Source organism: Brachyhypopomus gauderio, chromosome 13, assembly GCF_052324685.1.
Source record: "Brachyhypopomus gauderio isolate BG-103 chromosome 13, BGAUD_0.2, whole genome shotgun sequence".
Classification (NCBI taxonomy): Eukaryota; Metazoa; Chordata; class Actinopteri; order Gymnotiformes; family Hypopomidae; genus Brachyhypopomus; species Brachyhypopomus gauderio.
This window is the reverse complement of record NC_135223.1, coordinates 4,378,196-4,396,583: the sequence shown is the minus strand read 5'-3', so window position 1 is coordinate 4,396,583 and position 18,388 is coordinate 4,378,196. Positions and strand designations below refer to the sequence as shown.

Sequence of the window (18,388 nt, the reverse complement as noted above, 5' to 3'; positions counted from 1 at the left end):
AATTTCGATTGCGGTGTAAAAATCACAATTGACAAAATATGGCACATTTACATTTTTACAATTACCAGACTCTCTGAGGAATATTTCCAGTACCATGTTGAATCTGCCACAAAGGATTAAGGCGATTCTGAAAACAAAAGGAGGTCCAACTCGATACTTGCAAGGTGTAGCCTACCTGAGAGAGAGAGAGAGAGAGAGAGAGAGAGAGAGAGAGAGAGAGAGCATACTACAGTTGTAAAGTTGACTCATCTTCAAACTGGAAAAGACCTCAAAAAAGACCTTCAGACTACTAGAATTAAGAATTTTGCCATTTTCAGTGTCAGCGTGTAAAAATGCTAACATACTGCTGGTAGCATAGATAAAAGCATTGATCAATGATTGATCTATATTAATATAGATCAATGGATAAAAGAATACTTAAGGATAGAGAATCAGCGTCTATATGCGCAGAGCATTTGAACTCTATGGAATGATTTTTAAACATCTACTATTTTGAGCATAAACTGGCAAAAAATTTGCACAGCTAATGAAGGCCCTCTGTCCAAAACAACAGGGACACTGCCTCGATTTCAGTGGAAGCGGCGACCAGGTGAGGTCTACACGTGCGATATTTAATGTAACACTCAGCCACGTCGTCTGATTCTGCGTCATTCAACATAATCAATAACAATTTACCGATATACGTTTGGGTTGAAACCCCATATCTAAATATTTTAGAATATTCAAAACGTGTCGCATGTCCTCTTTGATATGAGACGTAAAATGAGTGTTTTACTCCAGCAGCAGCCATCACGCGGAACTTTGCCACAGTCGTGTTTCCGCGGGGGCGCGATAACTTGGGGACAACCAGGAAGTTGGAGTCAAACATCTCATCTTCTGAACCAGGATTAAGTTCTCGTTCTCGTTAACGCTGGAGGAGGCGGTCGCCTTACTTGAATTGTATCTGGTTGTTATGGTCATTTCGTTCTCTTGGGCCGTTTATTTCCTCTTCGTGTCCAAACCAGGAATGGGGAAAAATTACAGAACGGACTGAAATGATGGTAAAAGTGATGCTCCATATTGCAGTATAAAGCCACAAAAATGGATTTCTCGAAGTTTCTGGCGGATGACTTCGATGTGAAGGACTGGGTGAACGGGGCGTTTAAAGTGGCCCAAAAAGACGCGCCCGGCAAAGCGGACGCGCACGCAGCGACTCTAGTTATGAAGCTTCAGCTGTTCATTCAAGAGGTTAATAACTCCATAGAAGGTACATTTCCCTTCAAACTCCCTTCAGGCGTCTAAAATAATAAATAATCTTTAATGTCTCGTCGTTTTTCATTTTTGAGTGCTTTCTCTGCGTGCGTGTCTCCAGAGAGCAGCATCCAGGCTCTGCAGAACATGCCCCGCGTGTTGAGGGACATAGAGGCTCTGAAGCAGGACGCTTCGTTCCTGAAGGACCAGATGATTATGGTGAAAGAAGACATAAGGAAATTTGAACAGGACACGGTGCAGTCCATGCAGGTACCAAGCAACAGTTTGTTAATGGAAATTATTATTTTGTATTTAGAATAGCCTGCAGTGGTTTGTTGTCTCCATGGAAGCCAGTGAGTTGACAATATTGGTCTGGATCCCCCAGAGCAGGAGAATGCAAACATGGAACACGTATGTGTTTTTTATGTAGTATGTAAAGATAACTAAATGCAAGATTAGTTATCAGCCATGTGCCTTTGAAGTGTGGATTGTTGAAGTACTTTTTAAGAAGTGTGTCTTCAGTCCATGTAAGACCAATGCATTCAGGAAGCAGTTCTAGTCCATGTTTGGCTTGGAATATGTTAACTGTGCATTACAGCCTTGAATTAACAGGGGACTGGACATCCAGTCTGATTATACAAAAAATGGCCAATCATCACGACGTTGTGCAGGAGAAATCTGCCTGGTCCAGTAATGCTAGTAATATAAGCAGGTTTGTCCTTTACTACACATCAAGGATTACACAATTTTCAAAGGTTATGATCGGAGGATGTTTGAGGTTGGGCGTTCCCTGGAATATGCAGTAGTTGTAATTCTGAAGATCAGATTTAAGGGATGGCCTACCATCCAAGGGGAGATATCATCTAGACATGCTGATATCTGACTGGAAACGTTGGTGGCCGAGGGAAGGGAGGAGAAGATGAGTAAGTCATAACCGTAACAGGAAGCCCTGAGAAGCCATATCGACTCTCCTAGAGTGCCCATGGATTATAGAGAGACAAGAGAAGAGGTCAAAGCCCTGGGCCTTGTGGGACACCTGCTGAGAACCAGCAGATGAGGTCTAGATCCAGATTTGATGTAGATCCAGATCCAGAATTCACCATGGGATCCGATCCAGTTGGTCGTCACACTAGCATAAAAGCATTCCCTTATTGCAGTTACTGAGAAACCACGTCCTGTCAGATCAGTTACACAGTCCTTGGCTCTGATTCTGGTGTGCATTCTGGGGGATTCTGTAAGGAAGGTGCATTCTGGGTAAGGAAGAGAAGACAACTGATTGGACCCATTGCAATGGTGCTGTGGGTCTTGTATTTGCAATGTTCCCGAGTTTGCATTTAATGTGTGTGTGTTGTAGGTCCTGGTGGAGATTGATCAGGTCAAGTCAAGGATGCATTTAGCTGCTGAAGCTCTACAAGAAGCAGATAAATGGAGCACACTAAGTGCGGACATTGAGGAAACATTCAAGACACAGGTGTGTGTGTGTGTGTGCACGTGCATGGATGTGTGTGTGAGCGTGCACGTGTATGTGTGATTGCGCATGTGAGGTCATGTGTGCGTGTGCCTCTTGTTGGGTTTGTGTAATTAACTTTACAGCTTGTGTGTGTGGGTATGTTTGTGTGTGTGTGTGTGTGCAGGACGTGGCTGTGATCAGCAGTAAGCTGGCAGCCATGCAGGGCAGTTTGGCCATGTTGGTGGACACTCCAGACTACAGTGAGAAGTGTGTGCAGCTGGAGGCTCTGAAGAACAGACTCGAGGCTCTCGCAAGCCCACAGATCGTCACAACCTTCAACACGCTCTCTACAGGTGACACACACACACACACACACACACAGATCGTCATAACCTTCAACACGCTCTCTACAGGTGACACTCACACACACAGATCGTCACAACCTTCAACACGCTCTCTACAGGTGACACACACACACACACACAGCGATCAGCAAAACCTTCAACGTGCTCTCTACAGGTGACACACACACACACACACACACACACACACAGATCAGCAATACCTTCAACGTGCTCTCTACAGGTCACACACACAGATCAGCAATACCTTTAGCACACTCTCTACAGGTGACACACACACACACACAGATCAGCAATACCTTCAACGTGCTCTCTACAGGTAACACACACCTGTGCACACACTCACAGTGATGACCATCTTAGCGAAAATGAGCACATGCTTTCAAACCTTCAGGTGGCTTGACGTCTTCATCTTTGGGGCTACAGTAGTGAGTGGTCTCAGAGTCTCTGAGTATTCCTTTGGGGTTTTTTTTCCTCAGACCAAGCAAAGCTGTTTGTGCACGTTTTCACTGAAATGGACAGAATGCCTCAGCTGCTTGCTTACTACTATAAATGCCACAAGGTAGGAGCACACACACACACACTAGGGTTGTCCCGATCCGATATTTGGATCGGATCGGCCGCCGATATTAGCAAAAAAATGCGTATCGGATCGGCAGCCACGAGAAAATGCCGATCCAGACTCCCGATCCAGTTTTTTTTTAAGTCCGATCCAGCGCACCCATTTAGATAATCCATTCCAGTTTTTGCTGTGGTTTTGCCAGTGAGCGTAAAATCCGGTCCGCATTTTCCAGCACACTTTCAGCACACGAGCATAGCGTCTCCCCAATATAGCTCTGCGGCATCTCCTAACCATTAGGACCGCCGTGTAAATTTGAACTTATCGGTAAAAATGTCAGTTGTGTGGGATTATTTTACCTTAAAGGATGACGAAGAGGTAGAGTGCAACATGTGCCACAGTAAAGTCAAGCGTGGTGGAAAAGCTGTAAGAACTTTTAATACCACCAATCTAATCAAGCATTTAGCGAAATACCACCATAAACAACATGAGTTTCTAAAGAAAACCGAAGACAAAAAGAAAGGTCCTACACAACTAACACTGGCAGAAACGTTTGAATTGAAGGGAGTGTATAGATGGGGATGGAGCAGCAAAGTGTGTAGTAGAAGGCATTTTGCTTTTAATTAGTTTACGATATGTGCACTGATTTTTTTTAAGCTTTGGTTTACACTTGTTCAAGTGCACTGATGGATGTTAATGTTAATAGACTATTTGTTAATTTGTTGTTGTGTAGTATTCATACACCTAATTCAGCTGGCTTCTTGTTATCAAGAGTAAAACGCTTTTCAACATGAGTTTGACAACAAAGTAAGTTGGCTAAATAACTTTAAACTTTAATATTCGGATAGGCCAGTATCGGATCGGAAGTGCAAATAAATATCGGTATCTGATTGGAAGTTCAAAAAGCTGGATCGGGACATCCCTAACACACACATTACCTAAGCCTTTTGTTCTACAGTGCTGGCCTTTTTCGCATGTTGTGGGTGTGTTTGTGTGCGTCAGGTGCAGTTGCTAAGTGTGTGGGAGAGTGTGTGTCAGTCCGACGCTCCACTGAACCAGCATCTCTCTGAGTTCTATGACACACTCCTCTCAACGTGGTACTCACAGTTACAGTGGTGCAGTCAGGTACAAATGCACACACACACCGTTTGAAATGTTCTTAGCATCTTGGTTCTGGCAATAAAACATGGGTTGACTGTTTTGACATTTCAGTAATGTGTGTGTGTGTGTGTGTCTGTACATGTGCATGGGCAGGTTTTTAAGAACCCCTATGAGGTGGTCACAGTACTGCTGATTCAGACCCTGGGTGCCATGGTTCCATCTATCCCAGAAAGCATTGCAGCGGCGTTGGCAGCGTGCTCTGCGGAGAGTCGCCTGGACATGCTTCTGGAGCTCCACCAGACAGCGACAAGCCTGAGCCACAGCCTTGAGACGGCCATGCAGCCTCGTCTTGGTGTGTGTGTGTGTGTGGGTGTGGGTGTGGGTGTGTTGCCAATAACAAAAGGTTCAGTGCGGTAGCCTGTGCCTTGTGCCCCCCCGACAGCCTGGTGGGATGTTTAGTGCTGAAGCACAGAGTTCTGCAAAGTGTCAGGTCCCGTTGGTTCTGACTTTTACAGCGTTCTGTGGTCTCCCACACGTTTCCACATAATTCCACATTTTGGAATTATGTTCAGTTTTACCTTATGGAGATTTCAGGATGGCTGGAATTATGGACACTTTACGCTTCTTGTGCTTTTAAAATCGTGTCTTCATTTCTGTGTCCAACTAATTTTCTAGGTGAATGTAACCTGCTGAAGGTGTGTGAGCTAGTGAACTCTGTATATTCACCCTACAAAAGTTATCAGATGCAGTATGGAGACCTCGAGGAGACAAATCTCCTGATTCAGCTCAGTGCTGTTCCGATGGTAAGTAAGCAAACACACACGAGTGCAACTGCTCACGCAAATCTATTTGTCCTGCACCGCTGATGAACAGACCTTCAAATAAGAAAGGTTCCAACCGTGTGTGTGTGTGTGTGTGTGTGTGTGTGTGTGTGTGTGTGTGTGTGTGTGTGTGTAGGAGCGTGGGGAGGTGCTGGACTGCGTGTTGGAGCTCACACACTCGGTGCAGAAGGTGTTTGCCCTGGCAGCAGCTGCAGTAGATCGGTGTGTGAAGCTCACAGATGGCCTCGGAGTGCACGGCCTCATCCAAGCCTTGCGGGCTCTGTTCAGCAAGTACGAACACACACACACACACACACACACGCTACTCTTGGTTTCTTGTGCATTTGTTTTCATGCAAAATCTTGTATGCAGTGTTAAAGTTTTGTGAAAAACTATAGTTAAAACACCAAACTAAAGATTCAACAGTTTATTCTTCTCTTCACTGTGTGTTTGCCTGGTTGAGGTCACTCAAGGTGACCTGCTTCATTGCTGGGTTTTTGCCCACACTTCCAACATGCTGATTTGAGACTTTTTCATGTTTTTATTATGGGACTGATTTAGGCCAAAATTTAGGCCACAGTTTAGCCTAATGCACCGTACCATTATGCCAACATGCCAACTTAGGACATGCAGTCACTGGAATGTTTTTACAACAAATTTATTTTTACATAATTTTTGCCTTTTCTCTTCTTCTTATGCAGATACGTGTCAGATTTCTCAGTCACTCTTCAGTCAATCAGAAGGAAATATAAGCTGGAGGACACACCCACCTCTGAGGTGTTCACTGACGATTGGACGGCTTTCCAGAATTCTGTGAGGTGGGATGAAGGTTGTGCTACAGACCACGACAGTTTGCTTAAGAAGGCTGATTTCTTTCTTGAATATTTTCTATTAATTTTTTCGTTTTATTGGTTTAGAATTATCGCCACCTGTGGAGAGCTTCTCAGACAGTGTGGAGCTTTTGAGCAGCAGTTATCAAACAAGTAAGACGACATCAGCCAAATTTGATCGTTAGTTTTTGATCTAAAAAAATTAAAAAAGATCGTCATGTCCTTCATTTTCTCTGCATGACAATGGTTAGGATTCTAGGAAAGGCAGGACGTTTTCTGTGGGAGGGGTTTAATCCACGTAGCCTGAGTGGTCTGCAGGAGGGCGGGGCAGAGAGGCGGGGCCAGAAGAACCCATGGCAGGAGTACAACTACCTACAGCAGAGCAGCACAGCAGATTACAATGACCTGCTGGAAACTCTGCACACCCTCAAGGTTCGTCCATTAGAAGAATTTCTTTCTTTCAAATATAAGAATACATGTGCCGTACCTGGAGGCGTAGTCAAACATCTGCATCACTGATTTGTGGTGATGTGATGTCCATCACCTTCTAGGAGAAAGGCACCGGTCACTCCAGCTTGCTGTCCGACACCAGAGCTGCTCTGACTCGTCTGAACCAGCAGGCCAATCAGCTCGCCTTTGACTCGGTCTTCCTGCAGATCAAACACCAGCTCTGCCTTGCCAACAAGCCACAGGTGTGTGTGTGTGTGTGTGTGTGTGCGCGCGCATCAGTTTCCAGTAGGCTGTGAATAACAGGTAATGTTTGTCTGTAGGGTCGTGGTTCTACTGGTTTGCATGAAACACTCACTGAGGACCTACCAACCTTCAGCCTCTCACCACAGGAGCACATTACTAATGTAAGACACAGACACGTACTCAAAAATATACATTATCCATGCTGAAGTGGTAACTGTGTGTGTGTGTGTGTGTGTGTGTGTAGATTGGGCAGTATATCATGTCTCTCCCTCTGCATTTGGAGCCATTTGTGACTCAGGAGGATCCAGCACTGGAACTGGCCTTACGCACAGGCAAACTGCCCTACCCTCCAGAGCAAGGTATACACACAACTACAGTCTAGTTATCCTGCCCTCCAGAGCAAGGTATACACACTACAGTCCCCATACTCAAATAGCGGCACGCTATTTCTGGCCCGCGAGCTGTTTTGAAAAGTGTTTTTTTTTAATGTTATATATTTTTTCAATCGCGCTATCCGCTCTTATTTTTGAAATTGCGCGATCTCAAGACGATGCTGGGTATTGCCTCTATGGCAACAACAAACAGATAGAAGATGCCCAAATGCGTTCGAGCCTCCAAAGCAAGTAAACATAACTACAGCAGGAAAGTTACAAATATGTATGTTTGAATTAAGTATTCATCTTTTATTGCCTTTATTGTTAATTAGCACATGTGTAAAACAACGAGCGGCTGATAGCTAAATAAGATCCGTTGAGAAATTATGCAACCAAGTAGGTGATTAATCGATTATTCGACAACCATAATCGTTAGTTGCAACCCTAACTAACATAACTACAGTCAAACTCTACCCTCTAGAGCAGGGGTGCTCATTACGTCGATCGACCGGTCGATCGCGAAGGAAGTGTCGGTCGATCGCGAAGGAATGTGCGTAGATCGCGTCACATAAAATAGTAGTAGATGAATCGCACATCTGCACTGACGGTTGTATTTTGATTGACATTCACGGTAGCCAATCTGCAATCCACTCAACAAATTACGTTCGCCACCCCCCCCGCTCAACAAATTATGTTCGCCGCCACCCCGGTAGATCTTTCTGACTTGGTCATCTTATAAGTAGCTCGCAAGCTGAAAACTGTGGGCACCCCTGCTCTAGAGCCCCCATACTCAAATAGCAGCCGCTGGCCTTTTTGGGCCCATTGGGCATCTATTTCTGGCCCACGAGCTGTGTTGAAAAGTTGTTTGTTTTTTAAATTGCGCTATCTGCTCTTATTTTGAAATCGCACCGTGATCTCAAGACGAGGCTAGGGATTGCCTCCATGGCAACAATAAACAGCAGCAGCAACACGCTTACCGACCAGAGCAATAATGACATGCCCAAAATTTTTGTAATATTTTGTTTTGAATAAAAAGGAAATGTTATAAATGTTACACATTATATTGTTATGATACGTTATCATACACGGTCCCAGTAAATGGCCCCTTGAGTCATTGAAGAAAAAAAAAAATTGTGGCCCCTCATCATTTCTATTCGAGTACCCCTGCTCTAGAGTAACACACAAAAACACACCCATATAGACACTAAGGATGTGGTCTTCCTTTAGGTGATGACGTTCCGGAGTTGGAGAACACTGCAGATTATTGGCTGGGATCTATCGCCAGGGCAACCATGCAGACCTACTGTGATGTCATTCTGCAGATTCCAGAACTGAGTCCTCACGCAACTAAACAGCTGGCTACTGACATCGGTATTACACCCCAAAAAAACCAGGATTAACTCTGTCATTAAGGTTCATAGTGGCATTTGTTAATAAGCCTTTATATGTCTTAGAAGCCTGTCATGCATGTTTTAGAAACAGGGTTTTTCTTGAACTACTTTTCTCAGGTTTTCTAGGCATGACTGTAATTGCGGTAATTATAGCTTTTTTTGCAGTTAGTTTATTTGTGAACAGTTTAACCTTGCCTGAAGGTTAGGTTTCACCCACATGTATTAATAGGCTGAAAATAAGATACAGGGCGTGGAGATATAGGCTAAATATAAGATCTCGCTGGTAAACAACACTGACACATTTTTTTCATGGCCTTTTGCACTCCACAAAGGGGACAGTACTTTCAGAGAACAGGGTTTAGACAAAGAAGTGAAAAATCCTGTGGGTGTGTCCAGAGCACTCAGGGCTCTGTTGGTGTCAGCATTCCTCATGTATGCCTCTCTTGCATGTGTAATGGTCAAACATGTAGAAGTACTTTTGTACCTGTGTGTGTTCAGACTACCTAAGCAACGTGATGGACGCGCTGGGCCTGCAGACATCCAGAACCCTCCAGAACATCGGTGTTCTGCTGCGCGCCAAACCCGAAGAGTACCGCCAGACCGCCAAGCCCCTCCCCCGCCGCCTCTCGTCCTCCGTCGCCGCCATGCGGGGTCTGGACTGCTAGCGGGCCGAAGGGGACATGGGGAATGACCGCTGTCACATCGCTGTCCTTCTGAAGAAGGCTGTTGACATGCAGAGACCAAACTGTCCATGTTCGCCGTTGTTGTTCTCGTCTCCTAGGGGCCCGGGGCCGTTGGGGAGAAGCATTAGTGTGATACCATCGTGGCTTAATGTCTGACTCGGATGTTTTTGAATGTTTCCCAGGCGAGCTTGTTGGGAGCTTTGTTTTCATGCAAGAAACACTACACCAGTCTTGTATTTCCACTATCCCAAAAAAAGAATTCAAGGAATAAACGAATGTTAAAAACCATATTACATTGAGGTATATAGTATTGACTTCTACACCATATAGTACAGAAATGACTGTGAAACACAATCAGATTGTACAACTTTCATTGCTCAACTTATAACAAAAAATGGCATTTATTTTATTAAGTGGCGATTTCACATGACCTACACATTCTGGGACACAAGTTCCTTGATCACTGCTGGGATTCCCTGGCAACCCATTTGGGATGTTGCTTGACAAGCCTTTGGCAATAAGGCAAGCTGATGAGCACATGTTGGCACCTTAGCCAATCACAGTACACTAGGTGTTCTAGAACAATCCTTTAAAGACCAAAGCATACACAAGAATTGCACAGCTTTGAATTTCAAGGCAAGGGAATCTCAAGAATGAAACTGAACACATTTTTTATATGACATCAATTTAATATTTTATTAAGTTTTTCTTTTTTTTTTTTACACAATCCAGTTGACTTGGTTAAACCCGTTCTTGAAATATCTGCTTCAAAATGCTCAGTTTTGTGTTCGATATGAATTTAACCTGCAAACTGGGCACCTCTTTGTTTTAAGTCTCACTTCCCAAAATGTGACAGGTGGAACACTTCATTGATATGTTTCTTGATATGTTCTGACAGCCTGAAAGGAATCACACAAAGACATTTGATGTGGAGGTACAGATCTTGCATGAATTACACTAACGAGCTGTTATTTTACTTGGAAAGTAACTTTTGGCGTGAGTTTCATCCAAACTTGCACTCTGTGCACACCCTCCTTCTCAGATTCACTCTGTACCTTACCCATGCATGCTTGCATTATATAGTGTGCAGAGGCGTGTTGTATACACGGCCCCTTGTAAATTCCACTTTTTCGGTAGTTGCACATTGTCTAACATAAAAAAATAACAAAATCTATTGTGTGTTCCATCTTTTTGATCACCCATATATGACCCTGGTATGAAGCGTCTCTACACAGTCCATATTTTTTATCCCATCAGAGCAGCAAACCTGTCCCAGGTATTCTGGAAATATGGACCAGCTAAAGAGCCCAGCGGGACAGGTTTAGGAAAATTTGACTGCATGCATACCTATAGGGTCAGACCCACACACACCCACCCATACACACCAGGGGAAGACGTTAACAAAAGCACGACGTGATAATTAATCACTTTAATCATTAATCACTGATCATGTCGATTGATCGGGAGGGCTGGCAGTGGTCCGAGTGGTGAAGATTGCATATCCTTAATTCAAGTACATCAAAGGCTTCAGTACACGCAGGAACTGAGAGCCACTTCATCCGTTCTGACAGCAGACACAGAAAAACACAGTGGAAGGATACAGACAGACATTCCCAAAGGAATAATGTTAACAGGGCAGTTTAACAAGTGTGTTATGACCATGTGTACATCAGAAACAATTTCATCTCGTCACAAAGTTCAAACAAATAATACATTGCTATTTTCATTCCCCAAATAAAACACCACACATATGCTTCTGTGTCTGGATGTGTTTATGTATGTTTTCACTTCTTCCTGGAAGTATGCTCTAAAATATTCATAACGCTTCACTTTGTGACCCCTGGACCAAAGTGGTTTTATACATTCTAAAATAAGACTGATGTCACCCATAAAAACAAAATGGTGTCACTCATGAAAAAAAAAAGTTTTTTTTCTTCTCCAGAATGGCACAAAACTATATATGTACAATATATGCTCTTTATAAAATATGAATCATTCAATAAGTTAAGAAATAAGTATTTCCAAAAGTATAAACAATATATATTAACAAAAAGAAAATAAATAAGTTTGCTTTAAAGGTTTTTTCCCCTACTGCCTTGTTAATCTATGTAGTTGATAAAAAAGTGTAGGTCATAAGGGTCTATATATATATGTGTGTATATATATATCTGTGTAATAAATATCTCTCATAGCAGCATCTAATACCCTGACACATTCTGAAACACAAAAACAAACACATGCACACATGGTCCCTTAATCTGTCTTGCACATTCTCCTTTATCTGTCTTTCTGCTAAGTTCCGATTCTGTCTCTCCATGCTCTGTCTGTCTGTATCTCTCTGTGTGTCACTGCGATTCATTCCCCTGAAACATGCCGCAGTGTGCTCACATCAGGCTGAACCTTCACCCTGACGTGTGATTGGCTACAACGCACAACACGGCCTAGCATCAATGTTCATTGCTCCCCCTGCAATAACCTATACAGTAAATACCATGGTAAAGCAATTATGCAGATGTACACACGCAAACACACACACACACACACACACACACACACACACACACACACACACACCAGTAGCGAACCGTGACCTTTAAACTTGGGCCCGCTACCCCCCCCCCCACCCCCCCCCGAAAATTTTTTTTTCCTTTCTTAATAAACTAAATAAAGAAAAACTGAGACGACAGTACAGCTTTAAAAACGCAATAAACAATAATATCTGTACTAGATAACATCTTAAGCAAAATAAGTTTCCAAACAAAATAAGGTTCACAGCTCCGTGGTTCTCGGAAGCGGAATATGTAAACAACGCGCACGAGGACGTCAAAGGGATGAATCGAAACTAGCTAGCGATGGTGCTAACGACAGCTAGCGTCGCCACAGCGGGCGGAAATTATCATACAGTTAAGCCCGCCCACTAAGAGAGAAGATATGATTGGTCAATTTTGCTGTCATTTGAAACTGGTATTGCGCTGAATTATAACTGCCAGGCCCTCTGTAAACGAACAGCGGGCATCACAGTCCTGATAGGGGGAGACACAGGCTCACAGGCTTCCACTCAACCCCTCACCTTCCAACACAGATTGAATAGACACGGGTGAATATTTTATTTGCTTATATTTTTGTAATTGTTTAGATGTCGAATGTCAAACTGTAAGTAGATAAAATAAAATTGGATAATTATATATATAATGCTTTAAGAATATTTTAGGCCCTCTGAGAGGGCGTAGAGGGCCCTGACGGTTCCCCACTGACACACACACACACACACACACAACAGAACCAAAATTTGTGCGGTTGCTACATGCTGTTGGGATTGAAAAAGGCCTGACTGCTACCATGATATCAAACCTCAGTAAGATATGAGCAAAAATAAAAGCTGATTTAGCTGCATGTCCAAATTCCTTTTCTTTCAGGGCAAATCTTGACTGACATACACGTACGAAATCGCAGTTGGATCGCACCGTCTCCCAGACTTGATCTGGGCCTGATTCCAGCTCTCTGGAGAGCCATGTGCTCACTCGCAATACACCACCATCATTCTGTATTATGCTGCAGGCAAATCACTGCCATTCAGGGACGAACGAGGCTGTTCGGCTCCGTAAGGATGAAGCGATCCACACAGTGACAGAGCTCCATGGGCCAACCTTCGTAATTCACCACAATAATGGGACATTGGCCCAGGGGGGGCAGGACAGTGTGCTCCGGTCTGAGGGAAGACTTCTAAAGACTCTGAGACTGGAAGAACGCTACCAATATGATGAAAGTAAACATGGGGGAGGGGGGGGGTGGTTCCTACCCCAAATATATATATTCATATCATGTGATTTAAGTATTGCTACTTCAATCATTGTTAAACTTAAACCAGGAGGCAAATTTTGCCTCAAATTTGCCTCAAATAAAACTGCCCTGAAAGGGAGAAAAGACTGTTGGTGAGATATAGAGAGAAACAGAATGGACATACAAAAGCAACAGACAGTGGGCAGAAATATAAACAGGCATCTGGGGCACTATCACGCTTAGCTTTCCAGTTTTTCACCTGAGAGTAGACCAACTGTCACTTGTACAAAGAACATATATCATACTGCATCCATCACAGACTGCTGTTCTGCTACCATCTCCACTCAGTAGATATTTCTATTACTATTGTTATTATTATTGCCAATGAGAAATACTCGACTCAAACTGAGACAATGAGATGTATCTTTCTTTTTTTTTCTTTTTTTTTTTTTGCCTTAAAGCGTGCTGGGGAAAAAAAGGCTGGCTTACAGAAGGTTCTAGAATCAGCACCACTACTGTCGCCATGGCTACAGAAGAAGCTAGAGCTGGAAAACAAACAAACAAAAAAACAAACAAAGAAAAAAACCTCAAAAAAACAAGAACAGTGCCAAATCTACAGACGAAGGCAGAGAGGGCGTCTCCGCATCCTCACACCGCCAGACAACACGCCCCAGTCTCATGCGTGCACATGGGCATCCGTGGACATGTGGATGTTACGAGTAACATGAAGTTCTAATACATGGGGCAGTTCTTAGCACAGGAGCTTTTGGGGGGAGTTTAGGTTCTTTTTTACCCCCTTAAACTAATAAAACATTGTTTAACGTGTATCTTGCAGTCATACATATACTTCAGTATTTATTCACATTTTCTTACTATTTCAAAACAAAATATAGCTCTTTTTAATATACTCTTTTTTATATTCATTGCATATCATCTTTTTTAATTCATTAATTTCTGTAATAATAATAATAATAATTTTTTTTTGTATTTCTAGCCCTCCTCTCTTCAACTAAGGGCTTGCAGAAAATACAGTCATGCAAAGTACTCATGCTGGTAAACAATGTTACAAAAATGCATTTTCTGATTTGTTTTCCTCCCTTTCTTTTTTGTGTCCTCCTGGTATTTTTTTCTTGACCTCCATGTCTTCATTGTCCGGTCTGTAATGAACAGCACTTCAATTTTCTTTTCTTTCTTTTTTTTAGCATGTGTATTTTTTATTCTCCTGCTCCTTTCCTCTGAAGAAGTCAAGGTGGCAGTTTGCATTTCCAGATGCGGTTTCATTAGGGCACCATAGCTGTCCTCTGTAGTACTGCATCTTCTTCTGGTAGTTTTTCCCCACCCACTTGGCAATATATTTGTGTGTGTGTGTTCTCTTTTATGCTCTTCTTAATATTCCCTTTCTGTTTTTGTCAGAAGGTACCCCTCTCTTTATGGTCAGTTAGGTGGAACAAGTTACAGTTGATGTGATTTGAGGAAACAGAAGAGCAAAATGTAATAGAGAGAGAAAGAGAGAAAGAAAGAGAGATTGGAGAGAGAGTAAGGTGGAGACAAGCATCCACAACCTTTCTGGATGGGAGCTTCTATAGACAGCCTTAGGGAGTTCCATACTCCTAAGATGTCTTTACTAAAAGGTCAAAGGTTAGCATGCACACGTTGTTGGTCCGAGCAGGTGTTGGGTCAGTCGGGATGGTGTGGCAGTAGATCAGTAACGGCAGCTTTAGCTTTACAAAGACAATCCAGCCAAGTATCATCTCCAAACAAGCCAGACTCAGGAAGGGAAAAACGGGTCTTCTGTTGTTCATGAGTTCGGCAGGGGTACGAGGGCATCGAGAGACCTGCTACACCTGACAAACATGCATGTAAAGGGAGAAAGTAATTTTCTGTGCAGGGGTGTAGAGGTTAACTTATATAGAGTAGCATAAAGGATAAAGTATATAGACGGGTATAGAGGTTAGCTGAGAAATATATCCTCAGATTAAGTATTTGGTCTTATTAGGGGACTTTGGTCTGTTGGGATAAATGATTAGAAGTTGCCTGTCCTGAACCAATGGAAAATCATGGAAGACTGTGAAAGTAGCAACCCATATCTATTATGAATGTGGGTCATGAAATCTGAGAGGAGAATGAAAATACTGAGTCCATGACCATTCCATATGGAGGTCTTCTAAACACCCAAGAACCAGTGTTTCTGAGTCCAATGACGTAGAAGCTATCACATGGAAACAGTATGCTAACAACATGTTACTCTGTTGGGGGGGGGGGGGGGGGTTGTGTGAAAGGATTGTTCATGACTAAGTCATTATTAGTCAGTCTGTGCAAACTGTCAATGAAAATCAAAGTCTCTAAAAAGTTTGTTGGAGAGGTTTTTATCCGCACCAACAAATGCTACAAAGTGTTAGCAGAGAGGCTACATGGATACGCTAGCTTGGTCCATCATTCTCAGACACTAGTTCAGACCCAGAACTCCAGGCTGCAGATTAGCGCAGCAGTTGGTACACCTGGTGGGTTTTCTCTTCTTCTTCTCTGTTTTCTTTTTTTATTTTTGTCTTGTACAGCTGACCCAATGCATTTTGGAATGTTTTTGTTTTCCATAGTTTTTTTTTTTGTTCTTTCTTGAGTATTTTTTCTCGCAGGATATGAGTGAAATGCTCAGTTTGTTGCTGCGTGGACCTTCAGAAAGAGGAGTGGGTCCGGAATTCCGAGAGGTTACTTTGGTTACCATGTGAAGATCCAGGCAAGGGCATTTAGGTTTCCTTCTTTTTCCGGTCACTTCCTCTTGCCATGGCAACATTCCTCATGCATCATCTGCATGATGATACTCCATCGGTGAATTGATAAAGCAATGCCTAAGTGCGTCTTCGCTGAATGCTAGAAACTCAACACTGTGGAGAAAAGCAAAGACAAAGACACGGTTAGAAAAAGCAAAGAAACAATTTCACGAATTAAAAATTCAACAATGTTAACATCAGATGTGTTGCTTAAATTAACCATGTGAAAAAAGTCACAATTTACATATATATTGGTGGTGAAATAGATTTGAAATGAAAAAAAAAAGATCTGAAATAAAAAAAGTATTAAAAATATATATTGAATCTATAATATAAACAACACACATGCACGTAACATTGGTGCGTAATGTATCTTTGAAGGGGTGCAGAACTCCAGTCCTGAGATGAGCTGTGAACCATGTATGTGAACATTTATTTAATCTACTGTAATTCTGTACTGATGATACAACCTGTGTAGCATGGAAAAATTAAAAAGTATTTATCATTTTAGTCAAAACTTTATATTTAAGCTGCAAGAATGGAATAGTCCACCCCAGATACATTTAATACATTTTGGTCAAACAATGCAGAATCACTGATAAAGGAAACTTATTAGTTAAAACTGACAACAATAGAAATCTGGGGAGGTTTTACCTGTCGATGATGGTTAAAGTTAAGCATGCGAAAGTTCTGTTAACAGATAATTCACTATTAACTGTAGTTGGAATCATTCATGTATCATTTTACGATTTGTAAGCACAAAATGAAGAAGATGAGGAGGATATTAGACACTCAGAGTGCTCAAGAAGGTGAGGAGGATATTAGACAGAGTGCTCAAGAAGGTGTGGCATTAAATGAAAACCTCAAGTCTAAAAAAAGTAAAATTTCTGGGATATGTCCTTCTATTCAGTGTTCATCCTGACAGAAATTCTTGGAAAAACCAAGCAAAACAAAAATTATTGTGTGTAATTGGTGGAATCTTTAAAACATTCACCTGTACCCTATAAAGAGACAATGTGTTGCACCGTAAGTACCCCATGATTATCACAAATGCATAGATAAAATACACACACACATACACAGTTCAGGTTTGTTTTTAATATATTATTTAAGATTAAAAATTTCAAACTTCAAACCTTGATTTATATGTAGAGTGAATTCACATATTAAGTTGTAGACCTGAGCTTGATTTGACCTTGATTTTAGATCAGCTCACACACAAACACACAATCACCCACAACCAACCCCACCCACACAGACACACCCATACACAAAGGCCAAATTGACTTAGCTGCAAAAAAACAAGAAGCTAATGATTGCAGCACTCTGAATAACCAGAATACATTGAGAAAAATGCATTACAGATCATTTTAATGGGTGTTCACATATATTATATAGATACAGATATGTACATATCAAGTTGGCAGGTAAAGCTAGTTAAATCTAGCTAGCGGTTTATGGGTTTCTAGAATAACACAGCAGCTTAAAGTAGCCTCATAGAGGGAGCTCACATTTTCAACACAAAAATGTTCTTGATTTGTTCCAAAGTTCCTGACTGTGTTAAATTGGTTACAACATTATGGAATACACTCTACACGAAGAATTGAGATTTTAAATCCTCTACATTTTTAAAAACAAAAATGTTTTCAACAGCTGCATACTACAAGAACAGGACAATATATACGTGGACATTGACTGAACACTCACAAATGGAGGAGAATAATATGGATCAAGAGAATAAATCTCCTGTCTGACTAATCATTATAAATCAATAATTATTTGACTCTAAGACTTTATTAGTAAAAGAAATGTGTCTGGATTCACAGCATTAAAAGGAGCCTTACAGGCCCTCTGCTATTGTGAGACTCCTGATTTAGGGGAGTCTGAACAGTTCCCCAAAATCACTATTGCACTAAGAGCATCTTAACATCACCCACAGGACACATCAACGTTTCCCCCAAACCCAGTCACAGTCATAGTACCTGAACCCTCAACAGGCGTAGACACCTTTAGTAGTTCAGTGTTGTATAGATACATCATTTCTGGACACTTGGCCCAGATTTGCCACGACAGGCGCCATATTTAAAACAAAATGGCATGTTAATATCTAACTGTCTGATTCTCCATTGGGAAACTAAATAAGCAATTAATGATTATATACAGTTAGTTACCCATAAACTACAAGTTTGCAATTATTGCAATATATTATTGTTCTTTTTGCTATTACAAGGAAGCATTTTCTCAGAAATGGCTTTGTTTCTTAGTTTCTTCTCTTTTCTACATGATTCTGGAAGCACTTGGTCAGACAGACCAGGATATTTTCTACATTTCTATCTAATGAAAAGA

General features: G+C 41.9%; 2 protein-coding genes across 4 annotated transcripts in view; one reads left to right on the top strand and one right to left on the bottom strand.

The window, feature by feature from the left end:
* The first annotated feature begins 825 nt into the window (after positions 1-825).
* Positions 826-9,784, top strand: cog7 (component of oligomeric golgi complex 7). Its single transcript, XM_076970363.1, has 17 exons — positions 826-1,246; positions 1,352-1,500; positions 2,585-2,701; positions 2,865-3,033; positions 3,522-3,604; positions 4,604-4,726; positions 4,856-5,054; positions 5,378-5,505; positions 5,660-5,814; positions 6,225-6,341; positions 6,441-6,506; positions 6,605-6,785; positions 6,905-7,045; positions 7,124-7,207; positions 7,291-7,405; positions 8,648-8,791; positions 9,310-9,784. Exons 1-17 carry the CDS (start codon positions 1,081-1,083, stop codon positions 9,474-9,476), a joined length of 2,304 nt encoding a protein of 767 aa, XP_076826478.1. The 5' UTR covers positions 826-1,080; the 3' UTR covers positions 9,477-9,784.
* Positions 9,785-10,090: 306 nt separating this feature from the next.
* Positions 10,091-18,388, bottom strand: part of kcnc3b (potassium voltage-gated channel, Shaw-related subfamily, member 3b) — a 102,631-nt gene continuing 94,333 nt past the window's right edge. The window contains exons 5-6 of one of the 3 annotated variants that reach the window (XM_076970368.1): positions 16,697-16,732; positions 10,091-16,156 (exon numbers count right to left, since the gene is read on the bottom strand). In XM_076970368.1, coding sequence (XP_076826483.1) covers positions 16,716-16,732 — 17 coding nt within the window. In that variant the 3' untranslated portion in view covers positions 10,091-16,156; positions 16,697-16,715. Of the gene's footprint in view, positions 16,733-18,388 lie in introns of all 3 variants that reach the window. The other 2 variants (XM_076970367.1, XM_076970369.1) reach the window with 2 other exon arrangements.